Below are 14,820 nucleotides of genomic sequence, written 5' to 3'. Positions count from 1 at the left end.
TCTCACTCTCTTTCTCTCTGTCTGCCTCTCTCTTCGCTTCTCCCGCTGTCTTGCTTCACTCTCTCAATCGGTGAGATGAATTGTGTTTCATATTTTGGAGAAATCAAAAATTGTTCTTTCTCGATTAAAGTAATCATATAGGTATTTGTATACAATTATGTGTGTGATTGATGGTTGTGTGTATTTGAGGGTTGATTGTTCGTGATGGTTTCTTTGTTTGTTGGGGTTGTGTTGATGTCGATGGATCGTCAAGGTTTGAGAGAGTGGCCGCATCGAGGTGAGGGAGGGAAGGAGGGAGAGAGAGTAGAGAGAACAATGGGATGTAACTGTTGGTTTCCCATGGTTGTTGATATATTGTAAATGCAACCTCCTTATAACAAATATTTTTAGGACATAGTATTTTTGTAATTTATTTTAAAAAGTAATAGTATTCTTGTAAAATTCTTTTTGTCTTTGGGTATTTATGAAAAAAGCCCTATTAACTTTTGTTTCAGATTTATTCATTTTTTGCTCATCCTTTAATTATTAATAGATGTGATTAAATTAATATATTTGTGGGATATGTTAAATAATTTTTAATAATTTAGCCCGTGAAGCAGATAAACCTCACAAATATAATCATTACAAAGAAATGTCACATAATTATTAATCTTTCTTCCATACATATAATATAATAGGCCCGTATTCTTTAAATCACTCGTATATTAACATTACAAAATTTTATTATAATATATATGTGAAATTTTGATTTTTCATTTTAGTAATTTTTTTTTCAGTTTCCACATTAACATCAAATTATGATTAAAGGACTTGATCATATTTTTTGAAAATTTGGATATCAAAACGTTTGATTTTTTTTTCAAGGACATAAATTCATAAACAGCCTATAAATCATGGACAAATAAATTAAAATTTTCTACAAATTAAATTTTTCTAAAATGATATACTTTTGAGTCGAAATGTTTTAAGAGAGAAACAACTGCCAACGATTATATGTCGAATAAATATTGATGGCTGAATTTGATTTTTAATATAATTCAAAAATTAATAAATTATAAATTTGACTGTAATTTTATGGAAACCAGTCAGACAAAAAAAATAAGGTAATATTGCATCCGTCTCCTTTTACATGTCTATTTTAGTTTTTAAAAAATCATGTTCATCAATTTTTGATTAAATATTAAAAATTATTTATTTGTTATTTCTAAAATCTGAAAGTTACATATTAAAATAACTCAAATAATTAATAATAATATAATTTTTGTTATTTTTTTATTTATATAACACATATAAATTTCAATAAAAATATACCGGAAAATCAAAATGACGTAGGGATTATTAAGAAAGGGGCTGGTATTGTATCATGATTTTCAATGACTTTTATTGACTTTTAAAATCTAGGTGTATTCAATCAAGATTTTTAAATACTCTTTAAAAGTAAAGAGGTATTGTATCAGGATTTCTAAAAAGTCTTTCAAAGTTTGAGGTATTGAATTACAACTTTTAAAGAGTTATTAAAAGTCAGTTGTTATTCAATATATCAATGACTTTGGTGGAAATATATAATTGATAGACTTTTAATGACTTTCTATGGAAAATTGCATATATTTTTTCAAAAAATTGTCAGGCCATTTTTGAAAAGATTTGACATGACTTTTATCTTCCCTCAATTAACCGGTCGCTCCAACCTAGGGTTCATCCTCTGCAAAAAGTCTCTCCAATTCATCCTATGTGAAAAAGGTTCCTTTTTTTCTCTATTATGATTTTCTATTATCATTCTGTGTTTTTACATACATATAGATCTACTTGCTTCTACTCATGATTTTTAATTTATACAGATTGTTGAAAATCTCAATCTTGTTAGAGCATCTCCAACTATTGAAAGCCCTTGGCTAAAAGGTGAGTTGGCATACTTAAAATAAAAAAATTTAGCCAACAACTCGAAAAACTCAACTCCAACCATGCTCAGCTGATGTCTATAAATTTAGCCAACCTCCTATGAATGGCTAAATTTGTCGAACCTCTACAGGCCTGTAAGGAAATCTGTAGGAAGATTGCACATAATTTATTAACATATTAAACTGATATATTCTATTTTAACAATCTAAAATATTAATAACATACTATTTTTAAATTATAGCCAACTAATATAGCCAATACCATTGAAGCAAAATGTCTTACAGGTTCAGCAAATTTTACATAATGTCTTACAGGTTCTATTTAGCCAACGATTATAGCCAACGCCGTTGGAGATGCTCTTATAAGCATACAACGAAAATTCAGCTACATTCAGAGCCTACCAGGCATATATGCCATGCAAAGGTCATACCTATCAATTAAACATCCGTACACTTTCAAGCCTAACAATCCACATATAGTGACTGAATCAAGTGAAGCAGAATTCTGTATCGACGAGAAGCACTACTTAAGTAGACCAAAAATGTTGCAGTATTAAAGGCAACATGATCAGTCTTCCAACAACTCTACGTACTTGAGCTATATCAGTCCGTTTATGGTATCAAAACACATCATTATTAAATATGAAGAGTAAAAACATATAATTCTCGAACTCTAAAATCCGTAAATTTATAGTATCAAAAGTGAATACGAAAATCTGATACGAGGTCACAATTAACATTATGTTTATAAATATGATTCAGTAAACAGTATTATAGTATATACACCCAACTTGGGTATAACAGAAGATCGAGAGGGTATAGCAAAAGGTCTAGAGGGTTTCAGAGAGGCTATTTATGATTTTAATAAAAGTCTATTAAAGTATTTCAAAGTTATGAATTTGTAAAAAAAAAAGTCCGTTAAAGTTTTTAAAAGTCATTGTCTCGGGAGTCATGAATTGTTTTTGATATCTTAAGAAGTCAACGAGAGTCATTAAAAGTCTATAAAATCCATTAAAGTTGTACTCCCAAAATTTGTCATTAAAAATCACGATACAATACCAGCCCCTAAGAAACGTTTCCAAAGGAGCAACTGTACGTCACTCAGTCAAGCATCAAACAAGTCCTCACAAGAGCTTATTTAACGCTGCCTCACAGACTTGCCCTCTGCAAAAAAACTGGTATTCAATTCAGGTATGTTGATTGAGTCTCAAATGAATTTTGAACTCTGTTTTCTGTTAAAGATTCAGTGATCTTGGTTAAATCGTTTGCTTATATGGGTTTTATATATTAAGATGAATAGATTAATTAGTTTGTAGTATTTGCTCGATTTTAGAAAATAAATAATGTTTTTATGAGTACTATGTATCAGAATCTTAGGGTTCTACCATTGTGAATAAATTATGTAGTGGGATTTTAAATTATGCAACGAAATCTGGCGGTATTCAATCAGGATTTTAAATTATGTTTAAAAATCTGATGGTATTCAATTGAGATTGTTTAAAATCCATTAAAATTTGATGATATTCAAATGCTGATGGATTTTTTTCGATTTCATAAGATGATGGATTTTGTTTAAGTTCTTTGAAATCCCACCAAAATCCATGAGATTTTAAAGTATTGTGTTTAAATCCTAAAAAATCTACATCAACTCTGCGATATTTTATCAAGAATCTGCGAAAAATCAAATTCACCTAAAATCCATTAATTAAAATCGGTCTTTCTAATGTGTGCCCAAGGGCACAATTAGTGGAATTTATGTGAATGCAGGGGGGCCATTTACATTTATTATCCATCCACCAATCAAAAGCTAGAATTTTCATGGGAGTTAGTGACTATTGTGTGCCCTTGGGCACTCCATAGAAAATTCGAATTAAAATTCATAGACAAAAACCAAACCTTAGATCCCAATCAAATACACCCCCTTGGTTCTACTACGTAATAGGTTATACTTAAAACTAAACTTGCCTTTAATAATACGTCTTTCTATTTGCAGAAGCATGGCAACCCATAAGAAAGCAAGACAACCTGATTGGGGAGCCACTGTGCTGGATAGAATTAGCAAATTGCCCATAAACATATTACACCTCATTTTAGAACGTTTGCCGTTGCACGATGCAGCAAGAACAACTACACTGTCAAAAACTTGGAGGACTATATGGGGATCACAGGCTGGACTGGTTTTTGATGATGTATTTTTTTCGCATCTTGTTTCTAAGAAAATTGAACAACCATCTGATGTTTCATTAACCATAAGTAATATTCTGTTGGTTCATAGTGGAACTATTTTGAAGTTCCATCTTTACATTCCTAAATATCTGCCCCTTCTACATACCGATTTGTGGATTAGAAACATATCAAATAGCGGGGTTAGAAAATTGGAGCTTATCCATACACCACCTAGTCCCTACAAAATGCCTTCTTTTCTGTTTTCCTGTTCAGAGTTAACTGATTTGACGCTTGATAACTGTATACTCAGTCCACCCCTTGGATTTGGAGGCTTCTGTAATCTCATCAATGCTAGACTCGTGCATGTCAAAATTACTGATGACATGTCATTCGGTGCTCAACTCGAAACACTGGATTTGAAATATTGCACTGGGATTTTTAATTTGAGAGGCCAATTTGGTTGTGATAACAATATCAGGAAGTTGATGATCACTTATTGTGGATATATCAATTTGCAATGGTTTAAATACACCAGGAACGTTGAAACTTTTGGTTTGATGTTTGAATTTTGGTCTCTAAAATTGATTAATCTTGACAGCTTAGTTTACAAGATGCCCAAAATCCAAGTTCTTCTCCTCAATGGTGTTCCCTTCAAGGTAAATTAAAAAATTTACAAATTCAATGAAATACTATATAATTATTCACTAATTTATATACAATACTACATATGAAATACTCAACGTGACCCTGATTTTAATTTGTTTTCTTGACATATCTATGTATGTGTATATTTCAAGTCTGTGGAACCAGGTGCATCTGTTTTTAAGAGACTTAGAATAATGGATAAGTTGATCTTTCTACAAGTTTCTGTTGGATTTTATGATCTGGTTCAGACTCAGGCTGTTATTTGCTTGATTAGAAGCTCGCCCAATCTGCAAAATCTTCGTATAAGGCTGGTGAGTACTCATTTTCATCTGAAACTGTCTCTACATTTGACATATATGTTCTGAATATGGGCTTAATATCTAATATAATTTCGACCGTTTTTTGTTGAAATTATGGCCGAAAATTCCAGACTTATTTGGTGGCAATTTTCCCTCTCACAATTAGAGGCGGGAAATTTCCCTCGCACAAGTGTCTCGAAATATTTTGACAGAAAATATTGGCTATCGAAATTAACTTTAATTTCGACAGCTTTCCGTCGAACATATTAATTTCGGCTGGCTCTAATTACGACAGCATTCCGTCGAATTTAATTTCTGACAAAATTAAAGGTTTTACTAGTAGTGTTGCCAATTGTACAGAGAAATTAATTTATTTTACAAGTAAAATAATCATGCGTGCACTCTAAATTTTAAATTTGGGTTCACTTCTAAAAAAACAAAATTGTATATAAATATGTAGACTTCTTAAATTGATATGTAGCTAGACAGCATGTCAGCATAAATTCTATTCCCTTTCTCATGTAAAAGAAAATTTGATTTTATCTCTTTTATATATATACTTGCATTCTCTAATGAAGTTTTCTATGTACTTTTAATATAATAATTACCTTATTTATATGAAAAATAAATTTCATCTACAAGAATATCTCCGTCTCAATGTATGTTGTATTTGCAGTAAAGCAGGTATTGTCGTTGCCCAGAGAAATTGTCAATTTTTTAAAATGTTTCGGCATTAAATATTATTGTTCATATATAATCTTGTAACAAGACAAGGCACTAACTGGATTAAATTATATGTATAGAAACCTAAAGTAAATTTTGTAGCTGCTATGGAATCATTGACTGTAAGGGGGGTTGGAGAGTATTTGCAATTACCAGACTTGGTCGACCTGATTCTTGATAAGCTGGAAACTGTGGATATATTGGGAACAGTGGGTTCGAGGTCTGAGCTTCATTTTATAAAGCTTTTGCTTGCATCTTCCCCTTCGCTTATATGGATGAAGATTTCTAAAAGCGACACCATTGGTGATCCTAGAGAAGAGTTGAGGATTCTAGGAGAGGTGACGCAGCTTCCTAGAGCATCCACAATTGCAAAGATAGTATGGAACTGACTACTAGCAGTATTAGTGCTAGACTTTTAAGGGAATAGCCCTGTGGTTAGTATGTTTTATTGTCTCAGTAGAGTTTATGTTAGACGTTTGTTAAACAATATGTTGAGGGTGTGCAATATGTTTGAAACTGACACACCTCTGTTTTATCTTAAGCTGCGTTGTTACTTATTGTCATCATTGAACCTTCATAATATGTTATTGTCATAAAAATTGAGCTGAGATGAGCAACTACTGGTGATACCATTTTCTAGTTCTTGCTCTGTCAGTACTGCTGCTTCAGCTGCAGGATATGACTTTTCACAGCTTAACGTTTGATAAAAAATACAACTACAGGTGATACCATATTTAGTTTCTACTCTGTCAGGACTGTGTGCTGCATTTGAGTTCGATGCAATGTTGCTTGCGTTCTTTTTCACTTTGTCCAGGCTTACAAAGTTCTGAGATGACAAGAAGGGAGAGATTGATCCTGGTTATAATTAAGTTTTCATTGATGTACATTAAAGCCTCCGTAGTTTATTTGTTTTATCTTTTTGTCACGAGTCTCCGTGTTGGTTCAGTAGCTGCTAGATAGACAATCTTCATTTATCTACGTACTGATTCAGCTTCAAGGTCTAAACTTCTTCTTATATTTGACAATGGAGATGAGCAAGATCATACTTTATTCCCATGTCAAGTCTCTTATTTACAGTTGCTAATATTGCAACTCTTATAGTCATTTTGTTTTGGGCGGTGACAAAATCAGAAGACAAGTGCTTAGGCTCGATGCACTCAATATATCAGTAGCATCATAGGACATTATCCTGCAGTTGATAATAAGAAAATTACTTTGTTAGATCAATAGAGGTCAGGAATAAACTTACGACTTACCGATCAGCAATGCAAAAGTGACAACTTATTGATTATGTCTAATGGGGCTGAATTTTGCTCTGCAGGAATCTTCACAACAAAGTGTATGTTTTGGTTGAAGAAAAACTGAAGCAGCTACTGGATATTATACACTAACAGGATTATGCAGGAGTGTCACTGAATCGTGGTTAGGAGCCACCCTCGAATTTACAAGATTTTTCACAATAAGGAATTCTCTGTATGGCTCAAGTCTTAACTAGACTTGTATGTGTTTCAGCTTACTTCAGATAATAGATAACGGAACTCATCAATCCTTTTTCACTGTAAAACCAATACATGTATGCTGCCTGCACACCAATGCCTCGGTCTTTCATCAAACTAGTGACAAGAATTTGTTTAGTAAAATGCCTCGGGCTTTTTTCTTGAAAGTTGGTGAAAATCTTTTAGATTCTTTCATTAGCCTGTTAGCAAACACCAGTTTGTGTGAAAAAGCTCATGCCAAATCTGAAAACTACATAAAATGTGAGACAATAGAGAACTTGAACACTCTACTACTCACCTGTATTGATATTTGTGATCAGTGTTTTGTGCTTGATCAGAAGTTCGCCCAACCCGCAAGTTTCACGATCTCTTCACTCATATTTGTTGAACAGAATTTTAGATTCCGAATCAAAACAAATTGATACTATTTTTTTCTTGCAAAAAAGTAGGTTTGATTGTTAAATTTGGACGTTTCAAGTAACTTAGCTCTGAATTTTCATCTTCTAACCTACATCTACAGAATAAACACAGGACACGAACAGTCAAATGTTAATAACATACATCTTGCGAGGAAAAAGGACCAGAAGAGAAAAATTATGAGATTGAGTCAATTTTTCATTAAATAACTATACATCAAAAACTTAAGATCGAGTCATCTATCTATTAAAAAGACCCGCTAATATTATGCCAAATGTCAAGGACCCAGACATTGCAAGCATAACAATAAAAATAACGGACATTCAAAATCTAATAAGGGATTAATGATGACTAATAAGACAACTTGATGGAAAAAGATGAAAGTCAGAAAGTGCTCTGCTTTTAAACAGATTGAAAAGATGGAAACCGTTCCAGAAAAGTTTTAACGAGTACAATCAACCTGGCTACCAGAGTCCAGTAATTAAGTTCATACTATTTATAAAGTAGCAGATACTCTCACCAATCATCCTGGCTACCAGCAGAAGTCCATATCAATTCTGCAGTAGCGGATGCTCTAGGGAGCCGTGCCACCTCTCCTAGAATCCTCAACTCTTCTTTAGGACCACCAATTGAGTCGCTTTTAGAAATCTTCATCCATCTAAGCGAAGGGGAAGATGCAAGCAAAAGCTTTATAAAATGAAGCTCACACCCTGAACCCTTCACTTCCTTTAGATGCACAGTTTCAAGTTCATCAAGAATCGTGTTGACGAAATCTGGTGATAGCATATACTGTTCAGCCCTGCTAGCTGCCACTGAATCAGTACCATGCATTCTGCTTAATCCAATTTCCTACATATAAATGCATAAATTTCAGTCACTGACCAATCTTATCACAATGGTAAACACAGAAATATTCAGGTATCAGAGCCACAGAGGGTTTTGTTCCTAGGAGAAATATTGTGGACATCTATAGTAAATCTCTGCTAATAACAAGTCCTAACCTTTTCAAATAACAAAAGATTGTATATCAGTATATGCATGACAACGCTTTATTCACAAAACAGTTCCAAGAAACAAATTTAAACAAGGACCAAGAGTCAGCAGATATTCGGATATAACAGACAACATGATACTTGAGATGTTAATAAATTATAATTATATTGTATCTAATGTGATTATTTTGATGAAAATACAAAAGTTATTCAGATAAAAAGTAACATTTTACAAGAGACAACACAAGATATATTTAAGCAGACATAAACAAAGAAGGAAAAAAGTTCAGTTTACTGATTAGTGACCAAAACTTTTAAGGAGACAACAAAGATCCAAATTTGGAGGCATGCGTTGCTTATACTCATTTCTTGATTTCTATATAGAGAAGTAGCAACTGTAAAGTTATGAGAATAACAATCGCATTCAGAATACACAAGATAGGTTTGGATTACAGTATTAATTCTCACCGGCCATATACGAAGGATTTTCAGCTTGGGCGAACTTCTAATCAAGCACAGGACACGGTGAATAAAAACCCAATCCCAATCTCCACCAAAGGAAACTAGCAAAGTTTTCAAGTTCACCAATGTGGTTGGAAGTCTATTGGAAAGAGATGCACCTAGCTCCAGAAACTACATATATACATGACAAGCAGTAACAGTAGACTGTCAGAAACAATAGGCACATAAACTTTCAAATGTATTGTTACTCGCTAACCATATTCGTAAATTCTGTATGATTTTCATAGACCTTTAGGAAAAGAACAAATTTGTGAAATTTGTATGGTTTTTACTGACCCTCAAGAAAAAATTGTCGAGGAGAAGATCTTCGATATTAGGCATATTCCCAAGTAACTTGGCTAAATCCGAGATGTCTTTCCTAGAATTTGAAGACCCTGCCAACAAGAGACCTAGAAAATGAACTTTTTTGGTGGTTCCGAACCATCGCCAATCAATTCTTTCTCTGCTAAAGATCACCAAGTCACGAATGAGATTGTTTTGATAGTTAAATTGGCATCCCAGATGTTTAATCCCAGTGCAAAGATTCAAGAACATTCTTTCAAGTCGACTCCCAAATGACATGTCAGCAGTAATTCTGACATGGGAGAGTTTAACTTTAATCAGATTCCTGAAACCTCCAAATCTTTGGGGTGGGTTGAGTATACAATTATCAAGTGTCAAATTTGTCAACTCCAAACACGAAAACAGATAAGAAGGCATAGTGTAGGGAACTGGTGTTATATTAATAAGCTTTAATATCCTAATCCCACTTTTCGATATTCGTTTGATCCACAAATCCGCATCCAAACACTTATGAAGAGGAAACTCTAAAGGAACAGAAAGATGGAATCTGGAGACAGAACCATCATGAAGTAAAAGAATGTTACTGATGGTTCTTGAAACATTAGATACTTGGGCCTGTTCATCTATTCCTGAAACCATTCGGGAGAAAAATACATCATCAAAAACCAAGACTGGGTGTGTTTCCCATACATTTCTCCAACTTTTTGAGAGGACAGCTGTTCTTGCGGCATCATGCAGTGGCAAGCGTTCAAGGATGAGGTATTTTAAGTTTACGGACAAGTTGCTAATTTTGTCAACAGCTCTGGATCCAGTATCAAGTTGCCTTCTTTTAGTATCATTATCCATGCTGGGAGACATCAAAATGAGAGAGAGTATTCACAACAAGTATTTAGTATTGGAAGTGGTAGTAACTAATTTAAAAGCCCATTCCATAGAATAAAACTGGTAACCCAAAGACTAACACACACAGACGATTTTAAGTTGCTAAATCTTTCAACTTTAGATTTACTATCAAGTCGCCTTGTATTAGCCATGCTGGTAGATGGTGGCGGATCTAGAACAATTATAGAGAGGGGGCACCATATAAATAACGATATCATAAAAGAACATAATTTTCTTAGAGGCTAAAACTTATCTTAATTACAAATCATTAGCTTAAAACTTCCTTTTATTTGTTTTAATGAAATGTTTTAACTTGCTTTATTTATTAGATAAATTAAACGGTACTTAATTTTTCAAAAAATATATATTTGTGGAGTACTTAATATTTTACAAGGACATATCAATGATATCATATAATATACAATTAACTAAAAATAAAAAATATATAAAAATATACTAATAATTTCTTTTATTACAGGGGCACCCTTAACCTGCATCCGCCTCCGCTGGTAGAGATCAAAATGAAAAAGATACTACCCACAAAAAGCATTCAGCATTCTTAGAGCAGCTCCAATGAGGGTGCCAAAAAGAGTGCTACAATGCCATGTGTGATGATGTGGCATGACACTCTTGTTGGCTCTCCATTGGAGTGGAAGGAGTGCCAAGCAAAATTGCCAACTTTTGGCACTCTCCTAAAATAGAAAAAAGTGCATAAATCACCCTAAAGTCATTTAGTTTCCTATCTTGTTATAATTATACTTGTACAAATATGTGGCAACTTTGGGTGTCAACCATTGGAGCAAATTTTTAAGTAAAAATTGCCGAAAGAGAGAGAAAATAAAAAAATAATATTTTTGATGATTTGTTATTTTAAGCAATTTTAGTTAGCACCCCCATTGGAGATGCTTAGAGGTAATTCTTATAAATTGCTCATAGCACATAATTTCATATACTTTATTTTATTAGAACAATGAATGATCCATCTTCAAAAGACTCATACATACAAGCCATTCAAGAAAGCACTGTGAGATTTTAACATATTTACACATATAAGACTTCAAAGAATATTCATGAAAACAAACATTCTAATGAGTAAAACAAGAATCGAAAGGAATTTCAGAAACACACACTTCAAAATGAAAGAGATACTATTCAGAACAAGTATTCAGTATTCATTGGAGATGCTTAGAGGTAGTTCTTAGAGCAAGTCCAATGTAATGCTAAACATGTTGTTATTTCTATAATATAGCATCATTTATAAAACTTAACACTCCAATGCAATCCTATATGTGATGTTAAAATAGAAAAATGCTATACTTGGTTCCAAATATAGAACCAAGTATAGATGTAGCTATAATTGCCACATGGGCAATGCAAGTGGGAATTTTGAGGGAAATGAATATAAAACAATTTTGATTTAGTTTTTGTACTTTGTGTAATTCATACTCATTCTACTGCATTAACGCTGTGCATATGTATTGCATCTCAGTTTCATCTGTTTTATTTTTTTTTATTTTGCATGTTCATTGAAGTTCCAACCACCAAACAAGACCTGTATATTCAGTTATCAGTTTGTTGAATTAAATGAGTTTAAGAGGGAACATGCTCTTCTGTATTGTTTCTTGTAATCAAAATATTAAGACATTATATTATGCAGTGCACTGGCTAGAACTAATGAGTTTGGCCGACTGATGTTTTAATCTTGAGTTAGTTGTATGTCAAGTCCGAGTAGAAGTTTCAGCTTATGCACATTGCTGCTGGCTTGCAGCTTGTTATGATATTGGAGTAACTACATTAATCACAACTACCGTTCACATTCTGGAATCATTCTATCAAATATAATTGTGAAATAAAGTGAGGTGGTTGAGAAGTTAGTAATTTTACATCTGGGTTAATTATCTAATTGGGCACTCACTTCACACCAATATATCATCCGGGACACTCTCGAATTTTCGGTCTCATTTGAAACATCGTTTTCAAAAATTATATCAGTCTTAAAAATAAAACGTTAAATTTGAAAACAAATTGACAGTATGAGAAGTGTTACTCATGGGGCTTTAACACAATAGGCTATAGAGATTATGTAGGCACGATTAATTGAATTTTCACGTCCAAAAAATGGCTATATATGGATTATTAGGGTTTTTAATAACTATCTCTTCCACCTTCAATTTTACCCATTTTTTGAATGTGAAAATTCAATTAATCGTACCTACATAATCTCTGCAGCCTATTCTTTTAAAGCTCCATGAGTAACACTTCTCAAACCGTCGATTTGTTTTTGAATTTAATGTTTTATTTTTAGGACTGATACAACTTCTGAAAATGGTGTTTTAAATGATATCAAAAATTCGATAGTGTCCCGGATGATATATTGGTGTGAAATGAGTGCCCAGTTTGATAATTAACCCTTTTACATCTCCTTGGTTCTATTTTAAAACCATGCATTGGAGCATGAAATTAATTTTAGCATCAAAATGTACTTTTTGATTTCAAATTTTAGCAATAGCTACATCTATTTTGAGTTTAGCATTGGACTTGCTCTTATAAATTGCTCATAGCACATAATTTCATATACTTCATTTTATTAGAATAATGAATGTTTCATCTTCACAAGACTCATAAAAACAAGCATTCAAGAAAGCACTGTGAGATATAAAGTATAAACATATTTAGACATATAAGACTTGAAAGAATATTCATGAAAACACACATTCTAATGAGTAAAACAAGAATCAAAATGGAATCTCAGAAACCCTTATAAGGATTTATCAAATATACATGAGATGTACCTGACTTTTTGAGACATTGCAATGGACACTGGTCATCTAAAGTGGGGAAGTAGAAGAAGCTCGTGTCTTGGGATGAGCGTCTCTTAGTACAGAGTGACACGTGTTGCAATCTCTATCCTTTTAGCGTCCTTTCGAACAGTCGTACTAAAGCTCGACTGTTCACTTTTCCCCCGAGATTACGGGGGTGTTTGGCTGGCACTTATAAGTCCAGCTTCTGGATTATAAGTTAAAAGCACTTATTCGTACCCGTTTGTGTAATAAGTCAAGAAGCACTTATAAAAAGTTAGGAATGCTAGCTTTTGTTTCAGGGTTTCTACTTATTTCCCAAACACTTTAATCACTTATAAGTCTTATCTTGCTTCTAACTTCTACTCCACTTATTTATTTTAAGCAAAAAACACTTATTTTAAACTCACCCAAACGGCCCCTATATTAAGAGACCATATTCCGAGATGGGTTGTTTGTACCGAACGTCGGGGTTCGACTCTGACGAGAAAAAGTCTTAAAAGTCCCAATTTTAGGTCAAACGAGTCTTAACGTCATTTTCATAAGAAATAGTTCCAACTGTCACTTCAAAACACGACTTGAAGTGATGTTTCGATAATTCTGAGTGAAACCCGATTTAAAGTTGCGTTTTTAGTTTAGAACACGATTTAAATTAAAGTTGCGTTTTCAATTTAAAACACGACTTAAAATTGCGTTTTAAACTGAAAACACGATTTCAAGTTGTGTTCTGAACAGAAAACACGACTTCAAGTTGCGTTTTGAATAGAAAAACATGACTTCAAGTTTTGTTTTGAGCTGAAAACACGACTTCAAGTTGTGTTTTTGTTAACACAACATGAAGTTGCATTTTGAAGTAACAGTTGGGGCCACTTTTCCTGAAAATTATAATAAAGCCTTTTATTACCAAAACGTGAAACTTGGGGCCAACATCCAACTCTGACTCATATTAGAACGGATACTCATCTGTAAGGCGTATAAGCTTTATTGTTAAAAAAAATGAAAAAAAAGATCATGTTTTAAAAATTCTCAATTTAACTTATCTCATACAAAATGGTCAACCGATTTGATTTTGAAATATAACTAATCCTTATAATTTTTTTAAACAAAATATATATGTATATTATTAAAATTAAATATGAACAATTATAGAATTTATGAATACAGAAAATATATTAATTATTAAATACTTTAATATAATTATAACTAAATATTAAATATATTTTAATATTAAAAGATATTCGATCTTCACTCCGATTAATCCCCGAATTTTTATTAATACTAAATTAGTAGTTTAACCGGTTAGGTCCAATCCCCGATTTTTTATAACACTGTCAAGAGGTCGTTCAATTCCGACAGAAGGTTTTTGTTTGCAAAGATATATCGAAATGGTTAATCTATGTTCTAAGGAGATAACTAATATGATTAACAACTCTTTGATTTGCATAATTATAGGTGTATATACAAAAGGATTTAAAGTTTTGTTAAATATTAACTATACGCTTACTTTTGATTTATATTTTAAATTATATATATATAATAAAATATTATTTTATTTCAAAAAATGTGAAAACGTAAATTATTATTTTTGTCATATTTTACATGACACTTTTAATTAATTTCATCCCACAAATAATATTAAGCCCCCTGCATACACATTTAATTTTTATTTAAAATTAGTCTTCCAAATAAAATCAGCTAAT

General features: G+C 32.5%; 2 protein-coding genes across 2 annotated transcripts; one reads left to right on the top strand and one right to left on the bottom strand.

The window, feature by feature from the left end:
* The first annotated feature begins 2,901 nt into the window (after nucleotides 1-2,901).
* On the top strand, nucleotides 2,902-6,341 carry LOC108213656 (F-box/FBD/LRR-repeat protein At1g13570-like). Its single transcript, XM_017385458.2, has 4 exons — nucleotides 2,902-3,089; nucleotides 3,892-4,720; nucleotides 4,862-5,020; nucleotides 5,812-6,341. The coding sequence occupies exons 2-4, from the start codon at nucleotides 3,896-3,898 to the stop codon at nucleotides 6,118-6,120; spliced, it is 1,293 nt and encodes a 430-aa protein (XP_017240947.1). The 5' UTR covers nucleotides 2,902-3,089; nucleotides 3,892-3,895; the 3' UTR covers nucleotides 6,121-6,341.
* Nucleotides 6,342-7,988: 1,647 nt separating this feature from the next.
* LOC108213748 (F-box/FBD/LRR-repeat protein At1g13570-like) lies at nucleotides 7,989-13,361 on the bottom strand. Its single transcript, XM_017385536.2, has 4 exons — nucleotides 13,115-13,361; nucleotides 9,435-10,287; nucleotides 9,105-9,269; nucleotides 7,989-8,493 (listed from the first exon to the last, which is right to left on the bottom strand). The coding sequence occupies exons 1-4, from the start codon at nucleotides 13,129-13,131 to the stop codon at nucleotides 8,161-8,163; spliced, it is 1,368 nt and encodes a 455-aa protein (XP_017241025.1). The 5' UTR covers nucleotides 13,132-13,361; the 3' UTR covers nucleotides 7,989-8,160.
* Nucleotides 13,362-14,820: the final 1,459 nt, after the last annotated feature.

The sequence above is a fragment of the Daucus carota genome, chromosome 3 (genome assembly GCF_001625215.2).
Source record: "Daucus carota subsp. sativus chromosome 3, DH1 v3.0, whole genome shotgun sequence".
Taxonomy (NCBI): Eukaryota; Viridiplantae; Streptophyta; class Magnoliopsida; order Apiales; family Apiaceae; genus Daucus; species Daucus carota.
This window is presented reverse-complemented; position numbering and strand designations above follow the sequence as displayed.